At 42.8% G+C, this 16,507-nt stretch overlaps 1 protein-coding gene across 1 annotated transcript in view; it reads right to left on the reverse strand.

The window, feature by feature from the left end:
• Window positions 1–16,507, reverse strand: part of DAAM2 (dishevelled associated activator of morphogenesis 2) — a 126,085-nt gene that overhangs the window by 10,209 nt on the left and 99,369 nt on the right. The window contains 5 exon segments of the mRNA XM_021691965.2: window positions 7,800–7,888; window positions 7,974–8,080; window positions 11,018–11,102; window positions 12,200–12,306; window positions 15,754–15,861. Coding sequence (XP_021547640.1) covers window positions 7,800–7,888; window positions 7,974–8,080; window positions 11,018–11,102; window positions 12,200–12,306; window positions 15,754–15,861 — 496 coding nt within the window.

Raw genomic sequence — 16,507 nt, forward strand, 5'->3', positions numbered from 1 at the left:
ATACAGACTAAAAGTGAAAGGATAGAAAAAAGATATTCCATGAAATGGAAGGAAAAAAAAGCCAGGGTAGCAATACTTACACAAAATGATTTTAAACCAAAGACTGCAATAAGAGACAAAGAAGGGCATTACATAATGATAAAGGGGTCAATCCAACAAGAGGATATAACAATTGTAAATATCTATGCACCCAACATTGGAGCACCTAACTACATAAAGCAAATATTAACAGACATAAAGGGAGAAACTGGCAATAATACAATAATAGCAGGGACTTTAACATCCCATTTACATCAATGGATAGATAATCCAGGCAGAAAAATCAATAAGGAAATAGTGTTGCTCAGTGACACATCAGACCAGATGGACTTAGGTATACACAGAACATTCCATCCCCAAATGACAAAATACACTTTACAAGTGCACATAGAACATTTTCCAGGATAGATCACATGGTAGGCCACAAAACAGTCTTAATAAATTCAAGATTGAAATTATATCATGCATTTTTTCTGAACACAATAGTATGAAACTAGAAATCAATCACAAGAAAAAACTGGAAAAACACAAACACATGGAAGCTAACAACATGTACTAAACAGCCAATGGGTCAATAAGAAATGACAGGAAATCAAAAAATACATGGAGACAATGAAAATGAAACCACAATTATCCAAAATCTTTGGGACTCAGCAAAAGCAGTTCAAAAAGGGAAATTTATAGCAGTACAGGTCTACTTGAAATAAAAGAGATCTCAAGCTAACCTTATACCTAAAAGAACTAGAAAAAAAAAAGTCCAAGGTGAATAGAAGGAAGGAAATAAAAGAGCAGAAATAAATGAAATAGAGCCTTTTTAAAAAATGGAAAAGATCAATGAAACCAAGAGCTGGTTTTTTGAAAAGACAGGCAGAGTGATAAGCCTTTAGTCCTATTCATCAAGAAAAAAGGACACAAATGACTAAAATCAGAAATGAAAGAAGTGACAACCGACACCACAGAAATACCAAGGATTATGAGAGTACTATGAAAAATTATATGCCAACAAATTGAACCTAAAAGAAATGGATAGAGCCCTAAGAACATATAATCTTCCAAAATTGAATTAGAAGGAAATAGAAAATCTGAACAGACCAACTACTAGTAACAAAATTGAATAAGTAATCCAAAAACTCCCCAATAAACAAAAGTCCAGAAGCAGACTGATTCACAGGTAAATTCTACTAACCATTTAAAGAAGGGTTAACACCTATTCTCAAGCTCTTTCAAAAAATAGTAGAGGGAGGAAATCTTCCAAATACATTCTATGAAGACAGCACTACCCTGATACGAAAAGCAGACAAGACACTACAAAACAAACAAACAAACAAACAAACAAAAATCTACAGGTCAATATCCCTGATGAACATATAAAGATGTAAAATATTACACCATGTAAAAATCCTCAACAAAATATTAGCAAACTGCATTCAACAATACATTAAAAAAAACCCATTCACGAGCAAGTGGGTTTCATTCCAGGGATGCAAGGATGGTTCAATATTTATAAATCAACATGATACATCACATCAACAAGATAAAGGATAAAAACCATATCTTCATTTCAGTAGATGCAGAAAAAGCATTTGAAAAAATTCAACATCTGTTCATGATAAAAACTTTCAACAAAGTAGTTTTAGAGGGAACATGTCTCAACATAATAATGATCATATATGAAAAACCTATGACTATCATCATACTCTATGGTAAAAAACAAAGCTTTTCCTTTAATATCAGGAATAAGACAAAGATGTCTACTCTCACCACTTTTATTTAACATAGTAGTGGAAGTCCTAGCCACAGCAATCAGACAAGAAATAAGAGGTATCCAAATTGATAAGGAAGAAGTTAAACTATCACTACTTGTAGATGACATGATACTATACAGAGAAAACCCTAAAGACTCTACTAAAAATCTATTAGAATAAATGAATTCAGTAAAGTAGCAGGATTCAAAATTAATACATAGAAATTGGTTGCGTTTCTATACACTAATGGTGAAGCCAAAGAGAAATTAAGGAAATAATTCCATTTACAATTGTACCAAAAAGACCTGGGAATAAACTAATGAGGTAAAAGACCTGTACTCTGAAACCTATAAAACACTGATGAAAGAAATAGAAAATAAAACAAATGGAAAGATATTCCACACTTGTGGATTGGAAGAATTAATATTATTAAAATGTCCATAATACCCAAAACAATCTACAGATTCAGTGCAATCCCTATCAAAGTACCAATCGCATTTTTCACTGAACTAGAACAAAAAACCCTAAAATTTGTATGGGACCACAAAAGATTCCAAGTAGCCAAAACAATCTTGAGAAAGAAGAACATAGATGGAAGTATCACAACTGCAGATTTCAAGATATCCTACAAAGCTGTAGTAATCAAAACAGTATGATACTGGCACAAAAATAGACACATAGGTCAATAGAATAGTATAGAGAGCCCAGAAATAAACCCACAATTATATGGTCAATCTATGACAAAGGAGGCAAGAATTTACAATGGGGAAAAGATTACAAATGGTGCTAGCAAAACTGGACCACTTTCTTAAACCATACACAAAAATAAACTCAAAATGGATTGAAGACCTAAATGTGATACCACATTTTGTGAAACCACAAAACTAGAAGAAAACATGGGCAGTAATCTCTTTGACTTTGACCTTAGCAACATTTTCTTAGATATGTCTCCTTAGGCAGGGGAAAAAGGCAAAAATAAACTATTGGGACTACACCAAAATAAAAATCTTTTGCACAACAAAAGAAACCATCGACAGAACAAGGCAACCTACTAAATGGGAGAAATTAGCAAATGATATCTGATAAAAGGGGTTAATATCCAAAATATATAAAGAAGTTATATAACTCAACATCAAAAAACAATCCAATTTCGGGGCACCTGGGTGGCTCAGTCGTTAAGTGTCTGCCTTCGGCTCAGGTCATGATTCCAGGGTCCTGGGATCAAGCCCCGCATCGGGCTCCCTGCTCTGCAGGAAGCCTGCTTCTCCCTCTCCTGCTCCCCCTGCTTGTGTTCCCTCTCTCTCTGTGTCTCTCTCTGTCAAATAAATAAATAAAATCTTTTAAAAAAAACAAAAAACAATCCAATTTAAAAATGGGCAGAAGACCTGAATAGACATTTCTCCAAAGAAGACATATAGATGGTCAACAGACACATCTGCTCAACATCACTGATCATGAAGGAAATGCAAATCAAAACCACAATGAGATATCACTTACACATGTCAGAATGGCTAAAATCAAAAAGATAATATTAACTGTTGTTGAGGATGTGGAGAAAAAGGAACTCTTGTGTGCTGTTGGTGGGAATGTAAATTGGTATAGCCACTGTGGAAAACAGTATGGAGGTTCCTCAAAAATTAAAAATAGAAATACTACATAATCTAGTAATTCCACTGAGTATTTACCCAAAGAAAATGTAAACAGTAATTCAAAAAGACATCTATACCCCTATGTGTACTGCAGCATTATTTACAATAGATAAGATATAGAAGCAACCTAAGTGTCTACTAATAGATGAATGGATAAAGAAGATATAGTTGTGCAAAAGTTTTTTATTTTGGTATAGTCCCAATAGTTTATTTTTGCTGTTCCCCCTGCCAAAGGAGACATAGCTAGAAAAATGTTGCTTAAGGCTGATGTAAAGGACATTACTGTCTATGTTTTCTTCTAGGACTTCTATGGTTTCAGGTCTCACATTTAGGTCTTTAATCCATTTTGAGTTTATTTTTGTGTATGATATAAGAAAGTTGTCCAGTTTCACTCTTTTGCATGTAGCTGTCTAGTTTTTCCAGCACCATTTGTTGAAGAGACTTTTTTCTCATTTTATATTCTTACCCCCCTTGTAGATTAATTGACCATATAATTGTGGGCTCTCTATTCTGTTCCATTGATCTATGTGTCTATTTCTGTGCCAGTACCATACTAACAAAGAAAAAAGAGACAAACTAGAAAACAGACTCATAAATATAAAGAACAAACTGGTAGTTTCCAGAGGGGAGGTTGGGGGGGGGGATGGGTGAAACAGGTGAAGGGGATTAAGAGTACACTTATTGTGATGAGCACCGAGTAATGTATAGAATTGTTGAATCCCTATACTGTACACCTAAAACTGAATATAACACTGTATGTTAATTATACTGGAATTAAAAAAATAAAAAGCCACTGCCTTAAATATATACAATTGTGAATCTTAAGTATATACACTTGTACACCTTATATATACATAATTTTTGTCAATCATAGCTCAATAAAGCTGGGAGAAATTTTTCAGTACACCAAGAAAGAAAGAAGATACACACAATGGAATATTATTCATCCATAAAAATGCATGCGATCTTAACCATTTGTGACAACATGGATGGACCTAGAGAGTATAATGCTAAAGTAAAGTAAGTCAGAGAAAGACAAACACCATATGATTTTACTTATATGTGAAATCTAAAAAACAAAATGACTGGGGGTTGCAGAAAGGGAGGTGGGGGGGATGGGATAACTGGGTGATGGGCATTAAGGAGGGCACATGATGTGATGGGCACTGGGAGTTATATGCAACTAATGAATCATTGAACATTATATCAAAAACTGATGATGTACTATATGTTAGCTCATTGAATTTAAATTTAAAAAAAGACTTAAAAAATAAAAATAAAAAAATAAAAAATAAAAAACAAAATGAACAAACAAGAACCAGACACAGACTCATAAATACAGAGAACAAACTGATGGTTGCCAGAAGGGAGAGAGGTGAGGGGATGGGTAAAATGAAAGAAGGGAAGTGACAGATACAGGCTTCCAGTAATGGAATAAATAAATCATGGAGATAAAATGTACAGCATGGGGAATATGGTCAATGCTATTATAATAGCCTTATATAGTGTAGCTACACTTGTGATGGACATAGCATAATATCAGACTTGTCCAATCTCTATACTGTACATCTGAAACTGATATAACATTGTGTGTCAACTATACTTTGTATACACATCATGAAATTAGCAACAAAATAAAAGTATAAGGTTAAGTTGAAAAAAAAATAAGCCATAAAAATGAATGATAAGTGTTGTCGGTACATATTCTATGACCTAATAACAGCATTACTCTTGAAGGGTATTAGAGTGGTTTCTAGTCATTTTTTTTCTTAAATTATGAACAGATTGGTTAAATAAATTATGGTATTCATACAATGGAAAAAAATGCAGCACTGAAAATGAATAACTCACCGCTACATGTAACAATAGGGTAACTTACAAGCATAATGCTGAACAAAAGGAACCAGCATAAAATTATCCATACTATAGTATACTGTTTATATAAAGCTCAAGACAGACAAAACCTTTAAAGAAGGTGGACAGAGCAATGGTTGCAGGGGGTAATGTTTGAGAGAGGACATGAGGAAGGGCTGTTTAGGGCTGGCAACATTCCAGTTCTTGACTTGGGTGTTGATTTCACAGGTGAGTTCAGTTTATGATAATTCATCAAGTAGGACGCTTGTGATTTATGTACCTTTCTATATGCATATTTGAATAAAAAGTTTACTTTTATATGTAGTTTTTAAAAGTTTTTGGCAATTCATATTGGTTAGGATAGTTTTTCTAAAGTTGATATGCTATTTGAGAAATTTGCAAAAGAATCCTCCTAAAAATGCTAAAATGTTGGCAAAACAGAAATAGACAAGAGTTCAAAGGAAATCAGTATAAATGGGAAAACTCCCATTGCAATGCAGACATTTTAGATAAAGTCATAAGAATAATATATTCGTGAATATATTCATAAGAATGTTTACATTTGAAACTATATTCATCTTGACTATATTCAGTAAATGTATTCAAAATGAGAATCAGTAAATTTGGTATATCCAGCAATGAGCATATTCATAAGAATATATTCAAGAAAAATATGTTTCCTGAATATATTCATAGAATTGGCAAATCTGTCAAATTTGGTGAATTGGCTTTTGGCGAATTGACCCAGAGGCCCTGCTGCAAAGTGGGGAGGGGAGGGTGTCAATAGCTTATCACCAGCTGGGATAGGCCAAATATTAGCTTACCAGGAATATTTCTTAGAACTGGAAGGAAAAATATGAATCCCAACTCCCGCACAATCCTCTTGTCTCTACCCCTAGTCAAGCCACTGACCTGACTGTGTAAGATACAACTTCAGCCACCTCCTTCTGACTCTCAGAGAAGGAGACATCCAGACCATTCTAGAATAGTTAGCAGCCATTGCCATCCAAAACATGACTTGCTCTGCATAGCTTGATATTAAAGGGAGACTCTCCTGAGCATTCAGTGACTAACTCTTAGGGAGAGTTTCAGAGTGGGCTCTGAGATTATCTGAGATTAACCCTACCCAGTGGCTAAGCTACTCTGGTTCCAAATGGCAGTTGCTCACATTTACTCCACTGACCCAAGACACACAAATGGTTGAGCAAATGTCTTGGCAATCCCTTTATCTGTGCCTCATGTCCCAAAGGCAGTCTGCAGGAGGATAAAGAAGATTGTATGAAGGTAGGGATTCACCTATCACCAGGGGAAAAGGTACTGCCAGATCTCAGACCTGCAGGGTCACTGCTGATCTCGATCCTTCTCCCTCAGAATGATTAATATTTACAATTACACCCAGCCTGCAGTTCCCTTGTGTGTGTGAATGCATATGTGTGTGGGGGGACCCAGACTGCAGAAAATGCTTGCCTTCAGCTGTCACACACCACCTACCCCCACCCCCAAACCTCCCTGAAGCAGCTCCAAGAAGGGCCATTCTCTGGACTGGGCATCCCAGGGAGTGCTGGCCAGCCCTGGTGTCCAGCAGAGGGGGCCCATGCTCTGCTCTGCCCCCAGCCTGCACCCCTCAGCATCCTGGACTCAGGCTCTCCTGTTCCACTCTGCTGTCCTGTCCTCCCCACAAGTGAGCCTCACAGCCTCTCCTGCTTCTCTGCTCATGGGTCTTCATGGACCAGCCTGCCTTTTTGCCCAACTCCCTGCCCCTCTGTCTTCTACCATCATCTATGAAGTACTACAGGACAAGAGTGAGGGATGAATTCTGAAGAACAACATCTGTGTTCCAATCTTGGCTGTACCACTCCCTGGTAACATGGCCTCAGGCAGCATGTCCCCATTTTAGACATGAGAGAACAGATGCACTCATAGGGATGTTGTGAGAACTAATGAGACCATCCATGTGGAAAGTTTCATGCAGTGCTTGCTACATGGTTCTCACTGAATTACGAAGTGCCCATCTAGAAAAGGCCTGCGTAGGAAGGGTTCCCTAACCCAGAAAACCAGATACCTCCAGAGATTACTTTGCTAATTTCCTACTTTTCTGAATAGCTCACACTTAAAATAATGTGTCCAGAGGTCTTCTATGAACTTAGTCCCTCTTGGGCAAGGTAAAGATTGATGAGCTCAACACATGCCAGGCCCTGTTCTAGGTATTTGCTATTATCAACATCTGTTCAGCATTTCTGTCCCATGCTGGGGTAAAAGTCAACAGACCTCCCACCCTGGAGAGTATATAGGCTGAGGCATAGGAAACATGTCACATGTTTGGCACATGTGCTAATATAAACAAGTGTATATATCTACAATAATCATAGTTTTAAATTTGTCCTTGGCTTTGTTTTTTTTTTCGGGGGGTGGGCGGGGATTGAGAATGAGAAAGTTTTCCTCCATTGATTTCCAGCTCCGGACCCTCCCAGATGCCTCTTAACTCTAGGCTTCCCCATACCCTCAACCATACCTTCCACTTTGGGCTTGGCCTCAGCCAGCCGCTCCTGGAACTTCTTCTTAAAGAACAAGGCCTGCAGTCGCTGCTGGTAGTGGTCGATCCTGTGGACAGGGCAAGCTACATCGTGAGGCACCCTCCAGCCCCAGGAGCTAGCTCCAGCCCCTCCTCCATGCCCGTTGCCCTGACCTGCTCATTTCATAGAGGAAGCGGTCAGCGCGGGCCATCCGCTCTATCTCATGCTTGTGCTCCTCGAGGAGGTCGATGTCACTTTTCTCTGGGATGAACTTGAGGAGCTGCAAAGAACATCAGCTGAAGGTCAGACAGGAAACTGGTGAAAAGCTGATGTGGGGATGCAATGCATGGATGCCCATACACTGATCATGTTCAAGATGGGGAGGGGTCTTTAAAAGAGAGAGGCATCCTCATGTGGTGGGTTTATGCTTCATCTGCCTAAAAAGGGCCACAGGGCACCCAGGTCTAGACTTTTCTTTTTTCACTTTTTAAAACTGAGATGCACCTTATATATAGTATACTGTTCATTTTTTTAAAATTTATTTTATTGTTATGTTAGTCACCATACAATACATCATTAGTTTTTGATGTAGTGATCCACGATTCATTGTTTTTGTATAACACCCAGTGCTCCATGCCGTACGTGCCTTCCTTAATACCCATCATCAGGCTAACCCATCCCCCCACCCCCCTCCCCTCTAGAACCCTCAGTTTGTTTCTCAGAGTCCATAGTCTCTCATGGTTTGTCTCCCCCTCTGATGCCCCCCCTTCATTTTCCCCTTCCTTCTCCTAATGTCCTCTATGCTATTCCTTATGTTCCACAGAGAAGTGAAACCATATGATAATTGACTTTCTCTGCTTGACTTATTTCACTTAGCATAATCTCCTCCAGTCCCATCCATCTTGATGTAAAAGTTGGGTATTCATCCTTTCTGATGGCTGAGTAGTATTCCATTGTATATATGGACCTCATATTCTTTATCCATTCATCTGTTGAAGGGCATCTCAGCTCTTTCCACAGTTTGGCTATTGCGGACATTGCTGCTATGAACATTGGGGTGCATATGGCCCTTCTTTTCACTACATCTGTGTCTTTGGGGTAAATACCCAGTAGTGCAATTGCTGGGTCATAGGGTAGCTCTATTTTTAATTTTTTGAGGCACCTCCACACTGTTTTCCAAAGTGGCTGTACCAACTTGCATTCCCACCAACTGTGTAAGAGGGTTGCCCTTTGTCCACAATCTCTCCAACATTTGTTGTTTCTTGCCTTGTCAATTTTTGCCATTCTAACTGGTGTAAGGTGGTACCTCAATGTGGTTTTGATTTGAATTTCCTGATGGCTAATGATGATGAACATTTTTTCATGTGTCTGTTAGCCATTTGTATGTCTTCTTTGGAGAAGTGTCTGTTCATGTCTTCTGCCCATTTTTTGACTTGATTGTTTTTTGGGTGTTAAGTTTGAGAAGTTCTTTATAGATCTTGGAAATCAGACCTTTGTCTGTAGTGTCATTTGCAAATATCTTCTCCCATTCTGTGGCTTGCCTCTTTGTTTTGTTGACTATTTCCCTTGCTGTGCAAAAGCTCTTTATCTTGATGAAGTCCCAAAAGTTCATTTTTGCTTTTGCTTCACTAGCCTTTGGAGATGTATATTGAAAGTATACCATTCTTAAGTGCACTGCTCAATGATTTTTTTCTTTTAAACCCAAGTTTGTTGAGGTATAGTTTACATAAAATTTATTTTTTTTTTAAGTATTTATTTTAGTGAGGGGGGGGAGAGAGAGAGAGAGAGAGAGAGCATGCACACAAGCAGGGGGAGGGGCAGAGGGAGAGGAAGAATCCAAGCAGACTCTGTGCTGAGTGCAGAGCCCCACATGGGTCTCAATCCCAGGACCCTGAGATCATGACCTGAGCCAAAATCAAGAGTCAAATGCTTAACCGACTAAACCACCCAGGCGCCCCAAAAAGGCGTCCATCTTAAGTGTGCAATTCAAAGAGTTTTGACAAAACCACCCACTGAAACCCCATCCAGATTAAGATACAGATTTCCATCCCCTAGAAAGTTCTCTTCTATTGCTTCAATAAGCCAACCCATCCCTCTCCCCATTATAGCCTCTCAACTGAATTCTATTACCTTAGATTAGATTTGCCTATTCTTGAACTTCATATAAATGGATTCATGCTGTGTGTTTTCTTTGGTGTCTGGCTTCTTTTGCATAACATAATGTCTGAGACTCATCCATGATCTAAGTATTGGTAGTTTGCTTTTTATGCATTGCTGAATAGTATTCTATTGTAAGAATATACCACGGTATATTTATTCACTTTCTTATTGATGGACAGTTGGGTTATTCCATGAGTAAAACTGTTATAAATATTCTTGCATATATCTTTTATAGTCAATGTTTGCACTCATTTCTCTGTATCTAGCAGTGGGACTGCTGGGCAGTAGGGTAGGTTTAGCCTTTGTGCGTACTGCCAAATTGTTTTCCAAATTATTGTACCCAATGAGAATTCCAGTTGCTTCATGTCCTTGCCAACATTTGGCATTGTCAGTCTTTTCAATTTTAGCTATTCCAGTGGGTGTGTGGTTCTGTTAGTGTGATTTACTGTATTTCTCTGATGACTAAGAGTGTCGAGCCACTTGGAAATTCTCTTTCATGAAATACACGTTCAAGGCTTCTGCTCATTTTCAAGTGGAGCTGTTTGTCATCTTCATTCTTGGATTTGAGAGCTCTTTATTCTGAATAGGAGATCTTTGCTAGATGTACATAAAGCAAATGTCTTCTAAGGTTTGGCTTATCTTTTCACTCTAGTATTGGTACCCTTTGATGAACAGAGTTCTTAATTCTAATGAGGTCCAACTGATGGTGGTTTTGTTTCATGCCTTCTAGGTTTCTCTTGAAGGATCCAATAAATTGAGGTGGAAGAGATTGGGGGAATATATGACTATGGGTCACTCTGACTTTACTTTGAGACCCAAGGGGGGGATCATAGCTCATATCTCCTGTCAAGGACCTCAATCCCCTGGAAAATATGCAGCCTTTCCTAACCTCCCCTCAGAAAGGCTGGTCCAGGGAGTTTCTATAAACCTCTACCCAACTCCTCATCCTCCAGCCTGATTTCTCCTTGACCTAAGAGTCTTGGCCTCTCTGGGGGCAGGAAGGGATGCAGCTTCCCCCTAGTTTCAGCTCCCATCCCCTCCCCACCAGGGGCCTCACCTGCTCCAGCATGTCCTTAGCAAGGTCCTCCTGTTCATCCATCTTCAAGATGGCCTGCCGGATCTCCTCATTAGAAAGCTTCAACCTAAGGCAAAACACTGCCCCTTGAGCCTGGCCCCTCTGCTCAGGACAGACCCCAGCCCTTCTCCGCCCCTGCGTTCTCTCCCTCATGTGAACATGGGAATATATTCCTTAGTGCTCCCCCCTTACTTCCCCTAAACTCCTATGGTTCACTCCATAAACTAAATAATGAGATATTTTAGTCTCTAAGTATAGACTTGAATCTGGTGTCTTGCTTGAGTCTCTGTCATAACTGATAGGGACATTTGAAAAGGGCCATCTTTAGTGTAGACAGAGAAACAGGGTAAAGGTTTCTGATCCTTCTCCTCCTTATGCCTAAAATATCTACTGCATCTCCATGGGAGGATGGGAATATCGGCAGGCCATGAAGGGGGCTGTTTCCTGCTTCCTTCATTGTCAGAAGACAGAATAGCTCTCAGTCTTCTGATAGCACCTCAGCTCCCACACAGCTATTCCCATACGTCTTGCTGTCTGGGTGAGGGACAAGCCACCCCCCTCCACAGACACACACACATAGCCCTTCCCTATCCCCTCCAGATGCACACCACTTGGATCCCTGGAGATACAGAACTCTCCCTCACCTTCAAGAGAGAGAAATTGAGGCCTGGGGCCTGGGGGAAGAAAGGGGAATGGATGTCCCAGAGATGGCTAGGGCAGCACTAAGAATAGTATGGGTGGTGGTGCCCTCTGACCCTGGCTCAGACGGGAGGCCTTGCACAGAAGTGGTGCTGTTAGCGCAGATACTGCCCTGTTTGTTCTGCAGCCACGGGAAATGCTTGGGGGCTGAGATCATGCTGCTCTGTGGCCTAAGCCTAGTGGGGCCCTCCATGGGCTTAGAGCAATTCTGTTGCCAGATGATGACCAGGCTGGTCAGGGATGTCATGACAGGGGCAGTTTCCTGTCTGCAGAGCCCCACACTACTGCTGAACATGGGGTCCCAAGAGAGGGTTCTAGATCAGTGGTCTCCTACCATTCCCAGGGCACAGCAGGGGAAGTGGAGAGACTGCTGTCACCCATTCCTCTGCCACCCCTGTCCCCCAGACATTCAGTTCCACGTTCATCCCTCCCACCAGGGGCTAACAAGGCAGGACAAGCACATACTTAGAGAGAAGGATGATGCAGTTCTGTGCCCTTCGGCCGTCAATGACTGATAGCTCTTTGACCTTGCGGGAGGCCAGGTAGATGTCCTCCGTGGAGCCCAGCTCTTTCTGAAACAAACAAGCCAAATAAAAAGGTTGAGGTATGCGTGTGTTCCCCAATCCTCTCCTTGCCCACCCCCCAGGAGCCAATCCCACACCAACCAGGGGATGTTTCTGGTGTGAGGGGAAGAAAGACGGAAAGAAAAAGACAGGAGAGAGAGAGAGAGGAAGGTGGTTAATAACCATCTCTACTAGGAGGCATCTGGGACTTTACCATGGGCTAGAATAGGTTGGGGGCAATGAAGAGCCCCCTTTTTTAAAGACTGCCCTTTCTGGGCAAACTAGAGAAGGGACTGTTCCAGTGGAGGAACTGATCCCTATGGCTTTGGGCACTGTTATGATCCCCAGCATCCCAGAGAATCAGCCCTCACTCCACCACCCTACCCGGAGAGCTTTCCCAAGCTTATGATGAGAAGCTGGTCCGAAATCCCCATCAGGCTACAGTTCCTGGACTCCTGGGGACTTCAAGCACAGCCCATGTGCCCAGAGTAGAGGGCATCCACAACTCCTGAGGTGAGGAAACTGAGGCAGAATTCCATGAAGAATTATCTTCACTGGGGTTCCAACAGCAGATTCCCTCAAAATCAGATTCCTTCCCTTCTCTTGGGCCCTTGGTGAGGTAGACAGGAAACTAGTTTTTACCCTGGGACATCCCTCCAAGCACATGCTCTATATTGCACAATTCCAGAGGCTGCCATTCACATCATTATCCTTGTGAATTGTACCCTTGGGATTGTGCAGTGCCCAGCCTATGCAGTCTTACAGGATGGCCTTGCCTTGGGCCAGGTAGATAAGACAAAAGACCTAGAAGCTTTCTCCTTAATCCAATAGACATTCACCTCCATTGTTGGTAGGGGTCTGTTTGAATTACTTCCCTCCTCTACATTTCTGCTTTCTCTTTGGGAACACTTTCCTGTGTTGCTTATAGGGATGGGTCATAAAGATAGAAGGCAGAATGAAAAAGCCCTCTCTTTTGACCAGTACAAGGTAGCAGCCCAGGACAGTGGTTAGAAGTTAGAGTGTCCAGAGCCCCAAGAGTGACTCACCTGCTGAGAAGGATTAGTTATCAGCTCCTAGGCAGGTAGCAGCCACAGCCAACAGAGAATTAAACATGCACAATGTTAGCCAAGAGGTTCAGGGACCCCAGGGACAGTAGGAGAGACATGGAGACCCCTAAGCATTTACTCTGTCTACCCCATCCCAGTGAGACCCACATGGTTGGAGATGGAGACTAACAATTATCCCTGGACAGGAGGTGCTTCTAGCAGACATGCACTCACGGAGAAGCCACAAAGTGGGGAGTAGGCAGGTCTCCTGCCTGCCCTGGGCCCAGTGGGACCACCACTCCCCAGATGGGGCAGGCCCGGCCCCCAAGCTTCCCAACCCCAGGCCTTGGCTGCTATTCTTCCCTCTTCTCTGTTGGGAAACTGCCCAGAGGGCAGAGAGCATTTCTCTCTGCTGGATAACTTCATCTTTCTAAACAGAAGAGGAGATATAACCAGAAGGGGCCAGAAACATGCAGAAGTTGCATTCATTGAGGCAAATGAAAGCAGGTGTCCCCGAATTTCACCCCTTTCCCTTTGTCTTTTGATTTCCAAGGGAGCTAAGGGGACAGAGCCCACACCCAGCTCTTCCTTTCAGACCCTGATGGAGTTGAAGTCACTAACTCAGGAGCTGCATAGGACATAGAGGAAAGACCACAGCTCATAGGACCCCCCTCCCCACCAAAACATGCACCCTGGGACCTAAGATAGGAAGAGGAGGTCACCAGGGACCAGGGCCACACAGCCTCTGGGATCTTTCAGGCTCTGCTGCTGTGAATTCAGCCTGAGGCTGGGAGATGCACCAAGTGACAGTAGTCTGGTTGAGCCCAGCCCCGAAATAGGGGGTTAACAGAGGAGTCAGGGGACAAAAGGGGACTTTTCACCTTAACACTTTTCCAGTCACCAAACTGAGAGGCCCCAAACCCAGTCTGTTCTAAACCCCATAACCCCTCTTTCCCCACTGGATCCCATCCTAGCCCCACCTCAGGGCACAGAGACTGGGTGGGGTGGCCTGGAACCCTGGCCAAGAGAAAGACTTTCCAACTAGGGGGAGGTGTGTGATTGACCATGCCTGATACACCCCTTGCACATGCTCCCTCCATCCCACTTGGGAGCATCAGTGCATAGGAGCACCAAGGACTCAGAAGAGCCCCTTCCCACTCCTGTTAGGCCACAGCTGCTGCCGGCAGCCATGCCAGCCTGATAAATTTTAGCCAGCAGAGGCTAAAAATGTTGCCTGGAATTAGGGTGAAGAATCAGATACCTTGAGCACCTACATTTAAATTAAATAACAATCATCTGTTTTTTCTAGAATCCCAAGTCAGGATCAGAGCCCTGCCCCAACTCTGCCCCTTTGGCTAAGCTCCTAAGAGGAGTCTCATGTGCCCTCAGGAAGGACTGTCCACAGGCCTGAACTTGGCAGAAAGCAGTGGGGAGCCCAGCCACAACATGCAGCTGCTACCCAGGGCCCAGGAAGATGCAGACCCCACTCACTGGCACCTGGGGTATCCTCAAGTGCTGGCACCCTGGGCTCAACAGAGGGGACTGGAGAAAGTGGCACAGTGTGGAAAAGAAATGACCCTCAGAGGGAGACCAGAGAGAACGCACTCTAAAGCCTCGAGGCTGGGAATGTCCAAACTGGACTTGGGGGTAGGGCCCCCAGATGTGCTAGCTACAGTGCAGATTCCTCGGCCCCGACTCATCTTTCGACTCACATTCATGCGAGGATGAGGTATGAGAATCAGCATGTTTGGCAATCCCCACTGGCACTTTCTTGGGAATGCCCTGCGTTCTGCCACCCTCCCACTCCTCCTACTGCTGCTGGAAGAGCAGGCTGACTGGCCAGCCATCTGTAAGCAGTGTCTGCAGAGCAAAGCCCAGGGCTCTCCCAGCCCTGCCCAGGCCCAGACCCAACCTTAACCCCCTAACAAGACCTGGAGCAGCTCCATCTTCCTAGAAACATTGACATCCTCAGCTGACTGACTTGGGGTGTTGGGAGAGTATGGTGGAGAAAGCAGTTTGAAATTTATCATGCCTGCTAGGTGTAGTCTCTAGATCCTGGGGTCAAAGAGAGAACAGAGGTCAACAGTGGCCAGGGCTGTGACTCCACCTCCAGTGCTCCAAGATGAAGGACAAATGGACAAAATGCTATTCCATCATTCAGTGTGTAAATACACACAACTGTGTGCCAGAACTGGAGTACAACAGGATATTTCCCCTACTGCACTGCATACCTATAATTCTGATCCGTGTACCTGGCAAAGCATGGTACCTAATAAGGAATAAAATCATTCAGTATATCTGGGAGGAAGGGAGGGAGAAAGAAGAGGTTGAGGGTTGGGTTCAAGGGGCACAGGTGAAGTCAAAACTGGAAGTCAAGACCCGAGAAGATGGGGGCAGGGAAAGGTCTTACCTGGTGCCTCTGATAAGCTGAAAACATTTTTTCAAAGTCCTCTAGGTCCAGAATCCGAAATACCTGCATGTCATCAATCTCATTCCATACGGTACCAGGGACACGTTCCTAAGATTCAGGACAGGGAGAAGACCCAATGTTTGACTCAACTCCTTCATGATGGACAGGTCCAATGCCTCCCTAACTCCACCTGTTCCCAGCTACACAAACTACAATAGTCAGGCTTTCAGGCCTTCAGAAAGGGGTCAATTCATCTCCCCCAAACCTTCAATACATTGTTCCAGGGCAGCGGCCAGAGACAAGCTCCTTGTCCTCCCTTTCTCATGGGGCCACATAGACGTGTGCTCCAGAAATCAAATGGAGGGCAAGAGTGATGGGTAGGCAAGTATGAAAGAGGGTATGAAACTCCTTCCTGAAAAACAAAACCAAACCAGTGTTCTCAGGGCACATTCCCTAAATGTCAGGGTTGGCTAGAGTTACTGCAAGGAATAGTGCCCACACATATTTGAGATCCTCAAATCCTCAGTGCGCACTATATTTCCTGTATCTGAGATTGTCATTTTGTCTCCCACGGGGTCTTCTTCCCACTTTCCCAGATTCCCAGAAAGTGGACAAATGCCAAAGCCTGGAACATTCCTGGCCCCTAGAGTGACTGTTCAGGCGAACAAGACTGCCACAACTTCCTGTTGGTCAGACCCAGGGAAAGTGGCTTATCCCTCATGGTTGGGATGAGTCCAAGGGTTTACATTCCAAG

The sequence above is a fragment of the Neomonachus schauinslandi genome, chromosome 8 (genome assembly GCF_002201575.2).
Source record: "Neomonachus schauinslandi chromosome 8, ASM220157v2, whole genome shotgun sequence".
In the NCBI taxonomy this organism is placed as follows: domain Eukaryota; kingdom Metazoa; phylum Chordata; class Mammalia; order Carnivora; family Phocidae; genus Neomonachus; species Neomonachus schauinslandi.